The 15,175-nt window shown below is 46.5% G+C and overlaps 1 protein-coding gene across 1 annotated transcript in view; it reads left to right on the forward strand.

Moving 5' to 3' along the window:
* LOC127001267 (paired mesoderm homeobox protein 2B-like) overlaps positions 1-13,980 on the forward strand; it is a 132,660-nt gene extending 118,680 nt beyond the window's left edge. The window contains exon 7 of the mRNA XM_050865631.1: positions 13,451-13,980. Within this exon, the coding sequence (XP_050721588.1) occupies positions 13,451-13,785 (335 nt within the window). The 3' untranslated portion in view covers positions 13,786-13,980. The remainder of the gene's footprint in view (positions 1-13,450) is intronic.
* The last annotated feature ends 1,195 nt before the right edge of the window (positions 13,981-15,175 follow it).

A 15,175-nucleotide genomic window follows, 5' to 3' on the forward strand; every position in this document is an offset into this window, starting at 1 on the left:
AAGTTAGAAAGAGAAAGAAAGAAGAGGAAAAAGAAGAAGAAAAGGAAGAGGAAGGAGTTGAAGAAAATTAAGAAAATGAGAAAATATAAAAAAGAGTTAGAAAGAGAAAGAAAGAAGAGGAAGAAAAAGAAGAAAAGGAAGAGGAAGGAGTTGAAGAAAATGAGAAAAAAAACAAAGACGGAAAAATGAAAACAAAATAAAGAAAACGAAAAAAAAGACAAAAAACGAAGACTAATAAAAGAAGAAAAAAACAAAGAAGAAAGTTAGAAAGAGAGAAAGAGAAGGAGGAGAAAGAAGAAGAGGAAGGGGAGAAAGAGACAGAGAAAGAGAGGAAGAGATGAAGGAGGAAGAGAAAGAAGAGAATGATGAAGAGAAGGAAGAGAAAAATGGAGGAAGAGGAAGTGGGAGAAGAAGAGGAAGAAGAGGGGGAAGAAGAAGAAGGAAAAGAAGAAAGTTGTGGACATAGAAAAACAACAACAACAAAAAAAAGAAACAAAGGACAAGGAAGAGAAAGAAAAGAGGAAGAGAAGGAAGAAGAGAAAGACAGAGGAGAAGAAAAAAAAGATGAAAACAGAAAAAGACCAAGAAAAAGAAATGAGAGAAGAAAGAAAAGACAAATATAAAAAACGTAGAAACAAAGAAACACACACACACACACACACACACACACACACACACACACACACACACACACACACACACACACAGAAATGCAAAATACTTGAAGGAGAAAAGAAGCAAGAAAATAACCAGACGACAAGAAAGAAATAAAAACAAATAAGAAAAAGAAAAACAAAAATAAATAAAATAAATAAAATAATAAGAGGAAGAAGAAAACAACAAAATATTTCGGAAACAAAAAGGAGGAGGAGGAGGGAAGGAGAGGAAAAGGAAGGAAAGGAAAAGAGGAAAGAAAGGAATGAAGGAAGGAAAACGAAGGAAGGAAGGAAGGAAGGGAAGAAGGGAATGTTGAAGGGAAAGAAAGGAGGAAAGGAGAAGGGAATGTAGGAAAGAAAAAGGGGAAGAAGGAAGGAAAGAAGGAAGGAAGGAAGGAAAGAAGGAAAGGAAGAAAGGAATGACGTAAAAAAGGAAGGAAGGAAGGAAGGGAGGAAGGAAGGACGGAAAAAAGGAAGGAAGGAAGGATGAAGGGCAGGAAAGGAGGAGAGAAGGAAAGGAAGAAGGAGCGAAAGAAGGATTTAGGAAGGAAGGAAGGAAGAAAGGAAGGAAGGAAGATTAAGATGAGAGAAAGAAAGAGACAAACAGACAGAGAGATAGAGAGAAGGATAGAGAAGTGAGAGAGAGGGAGAGAGGGAGAACGAGAGAGAGAGAGAGAACAAAAGACAGAAACAGAGACAGAGACAAAGAGACATAGAGAGAAGGATAGAGAACCAGAGAGAGAGGGAGAGAGAGGGAGAGGGAGAGAGAGGGAAGGGAGCGGCGCCCCTGAGGAGTCTCGGGTCACTCGGAGGGCTGGGTAAGGAAGACAAAGGGTGCTGATGACCTCAAGACTGCCCACCCGCGTCCCAACTAAATTATGGACCAGCTGGAGGAGGAGGAGGAGGAGGAGGAGGAGGAGGTGAAGCAGGAGGAAGATCATGTGGAAAAGGGGATGGCAGTAGTAGTAGTAGTAGTAGTAGTAGTAGTAGTAGTAGTAGTAGTAGGTAGAAGTAGATTGATTAAAGGGGTAATGATGATGATGATGATGATGATGATGATGATGATGATGAAAAGTGAAATACATACATCTTTCCTTGTTATTAAAAGTCTTCTGAACGTGGGGAGAGGAACCATAGCAATATACACTAGTTGGAAGATACTTTTTATACCGCTTGTACAAATTGAATATATGGTGGTGGTAGTGATGGTGGTGGTTATATTTTCACTTTTTTTTCAGTATGGCAAGTTTGAGAGCACATAAATACACACACACACACACACACACACACACACACACACACACACACACACACACACACACACACACACACACACACACACACTACTAATATTCTCTCTCTCTCTCTCTCTCTCTCTCTCTCAAATGGTATCTCCCTTCTCCTTCCTTTCCCTCCTTTCCCTTTCCTTATTTTCCTTCCCTTTCCTTTCCTTCCTATAACTTCCATTTCACATTTCATTTTCTTCCTTTCTTCTCTCTTTCCTTCCTCATTTTACTTCCTCCTCACCTCCTGTCTTCCTTTCCTTTTCCTTTCCTCCTTTCTTCCCTTCCCTTCCCTTCTCATACCCTCTTTCCTTCCCTTCCTCCTTTCCTCTCTCTTCCCTTTCCTTCTCCATCCTCCCTTCTTCTCTTAATTTTCCCTTTCCTTCTCTTTCATATCCCATTTCACTTCTACCCATATTCCTTTCTCCCTCCCATCTCCTCCTCCCCCTCCTCCTCTCCTCCCTCCCCCTCCCCTCACAATTATGGCGGATAACTGTTTCATTATTCAGAGGCGTCTTGTTATCTAATTAGCGCCCGTGTCCACACACCTCTCACGATTTCTCGAATTCACAACTTCGGGGAACAGGAACCTGGAATCTGGGAATCAGGTTACAGCCCCTTACTTACTTCTGTGCCTCGCTCCCTGCTCGAGCTGACTGACTGACTGGTTGACTGAATGACTGACTGGCTAGGTGACTGTCTGACTCGTGGGGGGGGGGGAGGGGGGGATGCAAAGGGTGGCAGGGTGGTTCAATGACTGACTGGTTGACTGAATGACTGACTGGCTGGGTGACTGACTGACTGGGTGACTGAATGACTGACTGGGTGACTGACTGACTTGTGGGGGTGGGGTGGAGGGGTTTGAAAGGGTGGCAGGGTGGTTCAACGACTGACTGGTTGATTTATCTGACTTACTGGCTGACTGACTGACTGGATGACTAACTAGGAGACTGACTGGGTGACTGACTAGGAGACTGACTGGGTGACTGAATGAATGATTGACTGACTGGCTGACTGATTGACTGGCTGGGTGACTGTATGACTGACTGACTGGATGACTGGATAAGTGACTGACTGAGTGGTGGTGGCAAGCTGGTAAATCAACTGACTGACTTGCTCATTATCTGACTGACTGACTGACTGACTGACTGACTGATTGACTGGGTGACTGACTGGCTGGGTAAATGACTGACTGGCTGGTTGATTAAATGAATTACTGATTACCTGATTGACTAGTTGACTGACTTGTTGACTGACTGACTGACTGGCTAACTGGTTGATGGGTGCATGGGTGAGTGGTTTAATGACTGACTGGCTGAATACCTGACTGACGGACTTACTCACTGATTGACTGACTGACTGTATGAGTTGCTGATTGATTCGGTGACTGACTGACTGACTGTATAATTGACTGAAAAGCCGAGTGAGTGAGTGTGTGTGAATCGGTTAGTATGTTAGTGATTGAATGTGACCAACTGATTGACAGACTGACTGACTGACTTATGGATTGACTGACTGACTGAATGAAAGTGTACGACGTTAGGAGATAAAGATTAGGAGATAGAGGAGGAGGAGGAGGAGGAGGAGGAGGAGGAGGAGGAGAAAAAGATAGATGGAGAGAATGAGAGGAGAGGTAGAGAGAAGACATGAGGGAAGATGGAGGTAGATGGAGGAAAGGTAGATAATGAGAACAGAGAAAGAGGTGGAGGAGGGAGGTAGAAAAGAGGTGGAGAGAAGAGTTGGAGAGAAAAAAAGAAGGTGGAGAGAAGTGGAATGATGAAAGTAGAGAGCCGAAAAAGGTATTAAATAGTGAATGGTTTAGGAGTGGAGGGAAGAAGTGGAGGGAGGGAAGTGGAGGGATGGAGAGGTGGAGGAGAGGAAAGGGGGGGGGGTGGGGGGTTACAAGGAAGCAAAGACGTGACAGGAGAGACAAAGATGAGAGAGAGAGAGAGAGAGAGAGAGAGAGAGAGAGAGAGAGAGAGAGAGAGAGAGAGAGAGAGAGAGAGAGAGAGAGAGAGAGAGAGAGAGAGAGAGAGAGAGAGAGAGAGAGAGAGAGAGAGAGAGAGAGAGAGAGAGAGAGAGAGAGAGAGAGAGAGAGAGAGAGAGAGAGAGAGAGAGAGAGAGAGAGAGAGAGAGAGAGAGAGAGAGAGAGAGAGAGAGAGAGAGAGAGAGAGAGAGAGACACACAGAGACACACACACACACACACACACACACACACACACACACACACACACACACACACACACACACACACACCGCTTCATGAATAACCTCAACAGACTTCTCGGCTTTCTACTCAAAATTCAAACTTAGCCCAGCACAAGAAGGAGGAGGAGGAGGAGGAGGAGGAGGAGGAGGAGGAGGAGGTCTTCTTCTAATTAGTGATGGCGTCCACTCTTCATTATAGAACTCCCAGCCGCCCTCCTATGTGCTTCCCTGCTTTAATTTCAGGAGGAGGAGGAGGAGGAGGAGGAGGAGGGAGGGGGGACGGCTGCGGCATTCTTGTGGAGGAGGGAGGGAGGGAGAGGAGGAGGAGGAGGAGAGCGTGGAAGAAAAGGAAGAAGTGTTGCAAGACAGGAAAAAAGGAGGAGTTGAGAAGACGAAGAGGAGGAGGAGGAGGAGGAGGAGGAGGAGGAGGAGGAGGAGGAGGAAGAGGAAGATGACTATGACCAAGAAGAAGAAGAAAAATAACAACAACAAGAAAAGGAGAAAGAAGATCAGAAGAAGAAGAAGAAGAAGAAGAAGAAGAAGATCAACAACAACAACAACAACAACAACAACAACAACAACAACAACAACAACAACAACAACAACAACAACAACAACAACTACAAAACCAAAACAAACAATACAAAGAGGAAAAAGAAGAAGAGGAAAAAGAACCACAAAAAGAGAAAGAAGAACAAGGAGAGAAAAAAAACAGAAGAAGAGAAAGAAAATACGAGAAGAGAAAATGAACAAAAAAAAAAAAGAACCAAAATATAAAAAAAACAGAAGAAAGAAAAGGAAGAGAAGAAAATGAGAAGAAGAGGAAAACCAGAGGAAGAAGAAGTTGAAGACGGAAGACCAGGAGGAGGAAGAGGAATACCAAGAGAAGAAGGAAGAGGAGGAGGAGGATGAAGAGGAAGAGAAGGAAGAGGAGGAGGAGGAGGAGGAAACCGTGGTCAGTGCAGAAAATGAAAACAGAAGAAAGAAAAGAAGAAAAAGAATGAAAAGAAGAGGAAAACCAGAGGAAGAAGAAGTTGGAGAAGGAAGAGAAATACCAAGAGAAGAAGGAAAAGGAGGAGGATGAAGAGGAGGAGGAGGAGGAGGAGGAGGAAGCCCTGGTCAGTGCCTTGTTATGGCTTGGGTAAGAGATCGTAACAAGGATTAGATTCTGTGAAAACCAATAAACTCTTTCTGATTGCCTATAAGGACCGAGCGAGGAAACAATCAAGAGGCGACGGGAGGGAGGAAGGAAGAGGAGGAAGGAAGAGGAAGGAAGGAAGAGGGAGGGAGAGAGAAGAGTGAGATTTGTAGGAAGGGAGATGAGAGGGAAAATGAGTCTGGCAATGCTTAGTTTTCTTCTTCTTCCTTCTGTAGCGGGAGGAAGGAAGGAAGGAAGAAGGAAGAGGAAGGAAGGAAGGAAGGAAGAGGGAGGGAGAGAGAGGAGTGAGATTTGTAGGAAGGGAGATGAGAGGGAAAATGGGGCTGGCAATGCTTAGTTTTTTCTTCTTCTTCCTTCTGTAGCGGGAGGAAGGAAGGAAGGAAGGAAGGAAGGAAGGAAGGAAGGAAAGAGAGAGAGGAAGGAGAACTGCAACGAAGATGGGAGAGAGAAATGGAAGGAGGAATCTGACAATCATCTCTTCGTCTTCTTCTTCTTCTTCCTCTTCTATCTTAGCGCCGGGAAGGAAGAAAGGAAGGAAGGAAGGAAGGAAGGAAGAAAAGAGAGGAAGGAGAACTGGAACGAGGATGGGAGAGAGAAATGGAAGGAGGAATCTGACAATCTTCTCTTCGCCTTCTTCTTCTTCTTCCTCTTCTATCTTAGCGCCGGGAAGGAAGGAAGGAAAGAAGGAAGGAAGGAAGGAAGAACTGCAACGAAGATGGGAGAGAGAAATGGAAGGAGGAATCTGACAATCTTCTCTTCGCCTTCTTCTTCTTCTTCCTCTTCTATCTTAGCGCCGGGAAGGAAGGAAGGAAGGAAGGAAGGAAAGGTGCAAGGAAGGAAGGAGAGAGATAAGTAGGAGGAGGAATCTGACAATCTTCTCTTCGTCTTCTTCTTCTTCTTCCTCTTCTATCTTAGCGCCGGGAAGGAAGGAAGGAAGGAAGGAAGGAAGGAAGGAAGGAAAGGTGCAAGGAAGGAAGGAGAGAGATAAGTAGGAGGAGGAATCTGGCAATCTTCTCTTCGTCTTCTTCTTCCTCTTCCTCTTCTATCTTAGCGCCGGGAAGGAAGGAAGGAAGGAAGGAAGGAAGGAAGGAAGGAAAGGTGCAAGGAAGGAAGGAGAGAGATAAGTAGGAGGAGGAATCTGGCAATCTTCTCTTCGTCTTCTGTTTCTTCCTCTTCCTCTTCCTCTTTCTCCTCCTCCTCGTCTCCAGAATCAAAGGAAGAGAGAGAGAGGTCAAAATGAGTCTACAGCGCTATCTCCTAAGTCTTCCTTCAATACCTCTTCTTACACCTCCTCCTCCTCCTCCTCCTCCTCCTCTTCCTCCTCCATCACTCTTACCTCCTCTCCTTGCTTCGTCTCTCCATTCATCGGAAGAGAGAGAGACAGAGAAAGAAGAAGAAAATATACATCTTGTTCTTCTTATATCGCCTCCTCCTCCTCCTCCTCCTCCTCCTCCTCCTTCTCTCCAATCACTTCGTCTGTCTTTGGAAGGAATGGGAGGGAAAGAGAGAGAGAGAGAAAGGGAACAATAGAACCTTATATCCTCCTCTAAGTATCTATCTCCTTCTCCTCCTCCTCCTCCATCTTCTCTCTTATCTCTTCGGAAGGGCAGTAGAAGATAGCAATAGAATCTCATATCCTCTTCTAACCAACTCCTCTCTTCTCCTTACTCCTCATCCTCCTCTTCCTCTCCTCTCTTATATCTTCGTCTAGCTTCGGAAGGACTGAGAGAGAGAGCGAAAGAGAGAGAGAGAGAGCACACAATAGAATCTTACAGCATCTTCTAAGCATCTCCTCTCTTCTCCTTAAACCCCCTCCTCCTCCTCATCTCCTTCTCCTTCTCCTCCTCTTCCTCCTCTCTTATCTCCGGCAAGTCCCATCCCTCCATCGGTCGGGCGGGCATAGCGGCGCCATCGCATCGAATAAGACCTCTTAGGCAAGCATATCCACGAGCTTAAGTGGGTTAGCCGCGGAAGCCGAGTCGCAGCGCGGGGAAACGGACGCGTCTTATTGTCTTGTAGGAGCGGTAATAGAGCAACTGATTGGTTCTTCGGCCGGACATTAAGACAAAATGGCGGAGGAGGAAGGAGGAGGAGGAGGGAGGGACGAAGAGGAAGGAGGAACCAGGATTTCTTCTCCTCCACTGGTCGTTCGATCCAAAGACTCATTTTCGTTGGGAATGGAGGAAAATTTGATCTGGCGGGAGGAAAGGTGGAGGAAAGGAGGGAAGGAGAGAAGGAAGAAGGGAAAGAGAAGGAAGGAAGGTGGAAGAGAAAGATGAAAGTAAGAAGAGAAGAGGAAAGAAGAGGAGAAAATGGAGAGAGGATGGATAGATGGGAAGAAGAGAGGAAGAAGGGTGGAATGGAAGATGAAGGGAAAGATGGAGAGAACAAAGAAAGGAAGGAAGGAAGGGTATAGGGGAGAAGATGGCGTAGAAGGGAGGAAAGAAAGGATGAAGAGACGGAGAGAAGGAGAGAAGTGAAGAGGAAAGGAAGAAGAAGGATGAAAGAAATGGGGAAGGGAGAGAAAGAAGAGGGGAAGGAGAAAAAGAAGAGGTAATGAAAGATAACATGGAAGATGATAGGAAAGGAAGAACAAAAGAAGAAAGGAAGAAGAATAAGAAGGAAAAAGAAGAAGAGGAAGAAGGAAGAAGATGAAGAAATAGATAGGGAAGAACAGATGGAAGAAGGGAGGAAAGGAAGATGAAGGGAAGGGAAGGAAAGGAGAAGAGGGAAGTAGAGATGGATTAATGGAGGAAGGGAAGACGGAGGAGGAGGAGGAGGAGGAGGAGGAGGAGGAGCTGGTACAAGGTATAGAACAATTATCATGGGACGTACAGCCTTGCCTCCTCTTCCTCCTCCTCCTCCTCCTCCTCCTCCTCCTCCTCCTCTTCCTCCTCCTAAGCCACACAAGAAGAGGATTATGCCGGGTTGTTATATATTAATGGTCGACGGAGGCCACTTGGAGGAGGAGGAAGAGGAGGAAGAGGAGGAAGAGGAGGAGGAGGAGGAGGAGGAGGAGGAGGAGGAGGAGGAGGAAGGAAATTTATTGGGCCTCAACATGAAACTTACTCATTGTTCTTTCCTCCTCCTCCTCCTCTTCCTCCTCCTCCTCCTCCTCTTCATCATCTTTTTTTTTCACGTTTCACGCCATATTTCAGTTATTTTTGCTCTCTCTCTCTCTCAAAACACAAGCCTAGACAAACAGAACAGAGAAAGGGAAAGGAAAGGAAAGGGAAAGGGAAGAGAAGGAAAAGAGAAGGAAAGGAAAAGGAAGGAAAGAAAAGGAAAAGAAATGGAGTTAGAGATGGAGGGAGAAAAGGAAATGAAGTAAAAAGAAAAACAAAAAAAATATAGAAGGGAAGAAGAGAGGAATAAGGAAGGAGGGAAGAAAGGAAGGATGAGAAAAATGAAAGCAAAGAAAAGAGGAAAAGAAGAAAAAGAGGAAAAGGAAAGAAAAAAAAGGTTAGAAGAGAAAAAATAATAATAAAAACAAGACAATAATTAGTGAGAAAGAGAAAAGGGGAAATAAAGAGATAGATAGAGAGAGAGAGAGAGAGAGAGAGAGAGAGAGAGAGAGAGAGAGAGAGAGAGAGAGAGAGAGAGAGAAAGGGGGGGGAGGCGTGTGTTTGTGTTTCATTGTGAGGCGCCCAGCGAGTTTAGCATCGATCTCCGGGACTCGAACCCGCCCGGAGGACCCTTGCTGGCTGCCGCGTCACCCCTCAGTCCAGCAGCCCTCCCCGCCTCTCTCTCTCTCTCTCTCTCTCTCTCTCTCTCTCTCTCTCTCTCTCTGTATGTCTCTGTGTCTCTCGTCTCTCGTCTCTCTCTCTCTCTCTCTCTTGACACCCTCACCCTCTCTCTCACTTTCTCTCTCTATAGCAAACAAGACTCATTTTACCTGAAAGACACACACACACACACACACACACACACACACACTGGACAAAGTTGATCAAAGGGGAGATGGAGAACGTTGAATGAATATGGGAAGGGAAGGAAGGGAAGGGAGATAAAGGAAAAAAGGAGAAAGAAAAAGGGAAGGGAAGGGATGGGAGGAACTGAGGGAATGAAAGGAAAAGGACAGAAAAGGAAACGAGGATAAAGAAAAGAAGGAAAATGGAGAGGAAGAAAAGGGAAAAGATGGAAGTAAATTAGGGTAGAAAAAGGAAAAGGCAAAAAGCGAAAGGAAAATATGAAATGGAAGGGAAAAGGAGGATGAAAGGGAAACTGAAATAAAGAAAGAAACTATGGAAAGGAAGGGAAAAGGAGAGAAAGAGAAAGGGAAATGATGGAAGTAAATTAGAGTAGAAAAAGGAAGAAGACAAAATGCGAAAGGGGAAAACAAAAAGAAAAGGGCGAGGATGAAAGGGAAAGGAGGAAAGAGGAAAAATGAAGGTTTGATTAAGTTGTACAAAGAAAGTGATATGGAAAATGAAAGAAAGGGAGAAGAGACGAGGAAGGAAAAGAAAGGGAGGTATTGACATTACAGGAGAAGGCGAAGGAGGAGGAGGAGGAGAACAAAATGGAAAGGATGAAGAGGAAAGGAAAAGGAGAGAGAAAAAATTGATGTTTGATTAAGTTGTAGAAAGAAAGAGACGTGGAAAAGGATAGAGAGGGAGAAGGAACGAGGAAGGAGAAGAAAGGGAGGTATTTACACTACAGGAGGAGGAGACGAAGAAGGAGGAGAGAGATAGAAGGAAAGAGGAGATAACAGAGGCAAGAAACAAAAGCAAAAGGAAGAGAAAGAAAGAAGTAGAAGAAAACCAAGGAACTGACAGGAAAAACAGGGAAAACAGAGAGAGAGAGAGAGAGAGAGAGAGAGAGAGAGAGAGAGAGAGAGAGAGAGAGAGAGAGAGAGAGAGAGAGAGAGAGAGAGAGAGAGAGAGAGAGAGAGAGAGAGAGAGAGAGAGAGAGAGAGAGAGAGAGTGTTAGAGGGAAGAAAGGAGAGACAGACAGCAAAATGAAGAAAAAGAGAGAGAATATCGCAAAGAGTAGAAAGAAAATCACAGTTTAAAATATAAAAAGGGAGATGAAAAAGGAAACGAAAATGAAAACGAGAGAGAGAGAGAGAGAGAGAGAGAGAGAGAGAGAGAGAGAGAGAGAGAGAGAGAGAGAGAGAGAGAGAGAGAGAGAGAGAGAGAGAGAGAGAGAGAGAGAGAGAGAGAGAGAGAGAGAGAGAGAGAGAGAGAGAGAGAGAGAAAACAGCAAAGAGGAAGGAAGGAGGGAGAGGAAGGAGGAGAATTAACAACCGTATGGAAGGGACAAGTGCATAAGGGATTGGGACAAGAGGTTAGGGCTTCAAGGGGTGGGGAGGGAGGGTTGGGGGGGGAGGGGGGAGTCGAACCAACACTCTTTGATCCCCGTGCAGCCAAAGTTACTCAAAACGCCCTGACTGATCAACCTTGCAAGCGGGAAAGAACAAACGGTGTTGACTTTGGAACTTTTGGACACGGATGCTGACAGAAGAGAGAGAGGGGTGGGGGTGGAGGGGGAGGGGGAGAGGGAGAGAGAGAGAGAGAGAGAGAGAGAGAGAGAGAGAGAGAGAGAGAGAGAGAGAGTCGTTCATTTCACGTCCAGGAATGAGAGAGAGAGAACAAAGAACAAACAAACTTCTTCTTCTTCTTCTTCTTCTTCTCCTTCTTTCTCCTCCTTTCTTTTCTTCTTTTTCGTCTTCTTTCTCTTCTTGTTCTTTCTTTTCTTTTTCTTCTTCTTCTTCTTCTTCTTCTTCCTCTTCCCTTCTTCCCTTCTTTTTCGTGTTCTTTTTCTTCTTGTTTTTATCCTTGTTTTTCTTCTTCTCTTTCTCTTCTCTACTTCAGAATTTTCCTCCTCCTCCTCCTCCTCCTCCTTCTCATCCTCCTCCTCCTCCTCCTTCTCATCATCTTCCTCCTCCTCTTCCTCTTCTTCTCTTTATTACCACTTGTCAATCCTCCTCCTCCTCCTCCTCCTCCTCCTCCTCCTCCCTCTGATTGGTGGAGTCGGGCGTACCAAGATGGCGGCGTCCAGGCGTCATGGCGGGCGACTCTTTTCTTTATTGTGGATTTATGGCGGCGGCTCGGCGTCATAAAATATAAAAAAAAGAATAATAAAAAGGCAAATTCATCAACAAAAGTGGACGAGTGCTCTCTCTCTCTCTCTCACTTTTTTTTCACGCTCACGGTTTTGCTGAAAATTTATCTGCGTGGAAGTTTTGTGTGTGTGTGTATGTGTGTGTGTGTGTGTGTGTGTGTGTGTGTGTGTGTGTGTGTGTGTGTGTGTGTGTGTGTGTGTGTGTGTGTGTGTGTGTCAAGGTCTGCATGCTTTCCTCTCCTACATCAAAAACAACTTCCTCGCATCAACACCAAAAGTCTACTGAAGACGCGCCCTGGGAGACAAAGAGGCGACAAAGAAAAGCAATTAAAGATGATAAAAACAAACAATGAACGAAAGAAACAACAGACAGGGAGAGAGAGGGAGGAAAAGAAAGAAGACAGAGAAGGGAGAAGGGGGAAAGGAATGATACAGGGAGAGGGAGGGAGAGAAGGGGAAGGACAGAAAGAGGGTGAATGAAAAAGACAGAGAGAGATGGAAAGAGAAAGGGGAAGGGAGGAGACAGAGAGACGAAGAGGGGGAATGAAGAAGAGAGAAGGGGAGAAAGAAGGGAAGGAAGGAGATAGAGAAAGGGAGAGAAGGGGAACGAAGAGGAGAGAAAGAAAGAGGAGGAAAGAAAGGAAACGGGGAAAGACAGAGAGAGGGAGAAAGAGAGGAAAGGGAGAGAAAAACAGAGAGAGGAAGAATGAAGAGGAGGAAAAAAGAGGAGGAAGAGAGGAAACTCAGAAATACGGAAAAAGGGGAAAAGGAGGGAAAACAAAGAGAGGAAGAATGAAGAGGAGAGAGAAAGAAAGACGAGGAAGAAAGGAAACGGAGAAAGAGAGGAAAATGAAGGAAAACAAAGAGAGAAAGAGAAGGAGGGAGATGAAGAAAGTCGAGAAAAATAAACAGAAAAACACACAAAAATAATATCACAAAGTTCTCTCGTGTAATTTGTCACAAGATAAGAGATTCTAATACCATCTAATACCCTGAAGTCCCCTATGATGAATACGTTACAGTTATTATCCGGAGAAGGGAAAATATAATAAATAAGACTCTATCAACCCAACACAGACAGACAGACAGACAGACAGACACAGAGGCTTGGCAATGAAATGGTGTTCCCGGCCCGTGACTGAACGAGTAATACCCAGCGAGTAATTATTTTGTGTTGTATAATGTGAGGAAAAGTGAGCCCCGAAGCGACTCACGACTCAAAAATAAAATGCCATCCAATTCGTTGACGTTGTTGTTGGTGTTGTCCGCGGCGTTATTATCAGTATTAATTTTATGGTTAGATTTAGTGTGATTTGTGTGTGTGTGTGTGTGGGGGGGGGGGGGAGGGGGGGGAGCTGTCTCTCTCTCCCTCCTCTCTCTTGCACTTTCCACCACGCACACACACATTGGTTGGTGAAGTGGGAGAGTGTGAAGTGTGGGATGTCTCTCCTCCCCCCCCCCCACTTCTCTCTCCCTCCCTCTCTCTCTCTCTCTCTCTCTACTCACGGATTGGTTGTTGGTGGAAGTGAATATGAAATGTGAATCTGAATGGAGGGGTGGCTGATAAGTGTTTTGTATGGGTGTTTGTGTACCGTATTTCTGGGTCTTTTAAGGTATCATTCATATTATCAGTACTGTGTTTGTTGCGAATGTTTGAATACCTTGTTTATGATTCATCAGAGGTAATATTCGTTTTTATCAATGTCTCCAGTCTTCAAGATGTTATTGTCTAAAGGGGAATTACTTGTCTCTTCCTGGGGTTCGGTGTGTGACTGGTGCGTGTGTCTGTACTAATATGTTTTCCGGAACATCTCACTATGTACTGGGAACTGTTATTATGTACTAAATGGCTATTCCTCTGTCAATAGCAACACGTGACTTCTCTGTCTGTACTAATTCACTTCTCTTGTTCTTGCCTCTACTAACCCGCCCATCTTCTCTCAGCCTGTACCAACACGCCGATACTGACCCACCTCTCCTCCGTCCCTGCCCACGATAACCCGTCTCCTCTGTCTCAGTCTGCATCACCCCGCCTCCCTTCTGTCCCCTTCCTTATACTAACGCGCCTCTCCTCCGCAGTGGGCAAGCTGGAATCGTCGCCCAAGTGGTCATCCGCGGCCCCGGCGGCGTCAGCTCCCGGCGGGGGCAGCGGCGCCGGCGGTGCAGGGGGCTGCAGCTCCCCGCTCACGGCCCTGGAGCGCCCCTCGTCCTGCCCCTCGCCCGTCCCCCTCACCACCCTCACCGCCCACTCCGCCCACTCGGTGCACCACGGCGGCAACGTGGGCGTGCACGCCAACATGGGCGGCATGCAGCAGGGCCACCCGCCGCCGCCCTTCTCCCTCCTCAACCACACCGTCAACAATTACATGCTGCCGGACCCCGCCAAGAGCAACCTCATCTCGCAGCTCTTCTAACTACCTCCCGCACCACCCCGCCCCCCCACCCCGCCCCGCCCCGCTTACCCCGCCCCGCCACCGCCCCCACACCGCCGCCAGCGTGGGGCCGACACCTGACAGCCTCGAGGCAGCTGACACGCCCGGGACTGTCAGCTCCGACCTGCTGCACCGCCCGCCCCGCCCCGCCCCGCCCTGACTGCTGGTAGCGGCCACGTGTGTGTGTGTGTGTGTGTGTGTGTGTGTGTGTGTGTGAGGGGACTTCCCTGACCACTGGGGGCGGCGGGGTGCCTGACCTGACCCAAGGGGGGGAGAGGGGGGCACGCGACATGCTGGAGGGAAGGAGAAGGGGGGGCGGCGCACCAAGACCGAGGCGTGCGTTGCTCTGTACATAAAGCACACATACATACCTACATACACACACACACACACACACACACACACACACACACACACACACACACACATACACACACACACTCCCTGCGTGTTCCCCGTGTACATGACTGTAAACTCTGTGTAGTGAGCGTTGTCCTCGGCTCTGTGGCTGTCCCGGGCGTGGCGGGAGTGTCTGTGCACGATGGTCTGTGTTAAGTGACGGAGGGAAAAAAGAAGGGGCCGTGAAAACTCGTCCTGGTGGATAAAAGGACAAAAAAAGGACAACACCCCATCAATACACCTCCAGCTTCCCCATTTTCCTAGTCATGGTGTGTCTGTGAACGCTGAAGTCTGTGCATATTGACGGAGGAGGAACAGAAGAGAGGCATGAAAACTCTCCCTGGTGGATGAAAGGACAAAAAAATGACAACACTCCATCAATACCACCTCCAGCTTCCCCATTTTCCCTAGTCATGGTGTGTCTGTGAACGCTGAAGTCTGTGCAATTGATGGAGAAGGAACAGGAAGAGGCGTGAAAACTCTCCCTGGTGGATAAAAGGACAAAAAAATTACAACACTCCATCAATACCACCTCCAGCTTCCTCCTTATTCTAGTCATGGTGTGTCTGTGAACGCTGAAGTCTGTGCAATTGATGGAGAAGGAACAGGAGGAGGCGTGAAAACTCTCCCTGGTGGATAAAAGGACAGAAAAAGGACAACACCCCATCAGTACCACCTCCAGCTTCCTCCTTATTCTAGTCATGGTGTGTCTGTGAACGCTGAAGTCTGTGCTACTGCCGGAGGAACAGAAGAGAGCGTGGAATTTCCTCCTGATGGACAAATGGACAGAAAATGGATAGTACCCCATCAATACACCTCCAGCTTCCTCCTTACCCTAGTCATGGTGTGTCTGTGAACGCTGAAGTCTGTGTATATTGACGGAGGAGGAACAGGAAGGGGCGTGACAAAGCTTTCAGGTGGACAAAAGAAATAAAACCAATACACCATCAATACCACCTCCACTTTCATCTCT

Source organism: Eriocheir sinensis, chromosome 20, assembly GCF_024679095.1.
Source record: "Eriocheir sinensis breed Jianghai 21 chromosome 20, ASM2467909v1, whole genome shotgun sequence".
Classification (NCBI taxonomy): domain Eukaryota; kingdom Metazoa; phylum Arthropoda; class Malacostraca; order Decapoda; family Varunidae; genus Eriocheir; species Eriocheir sinensis.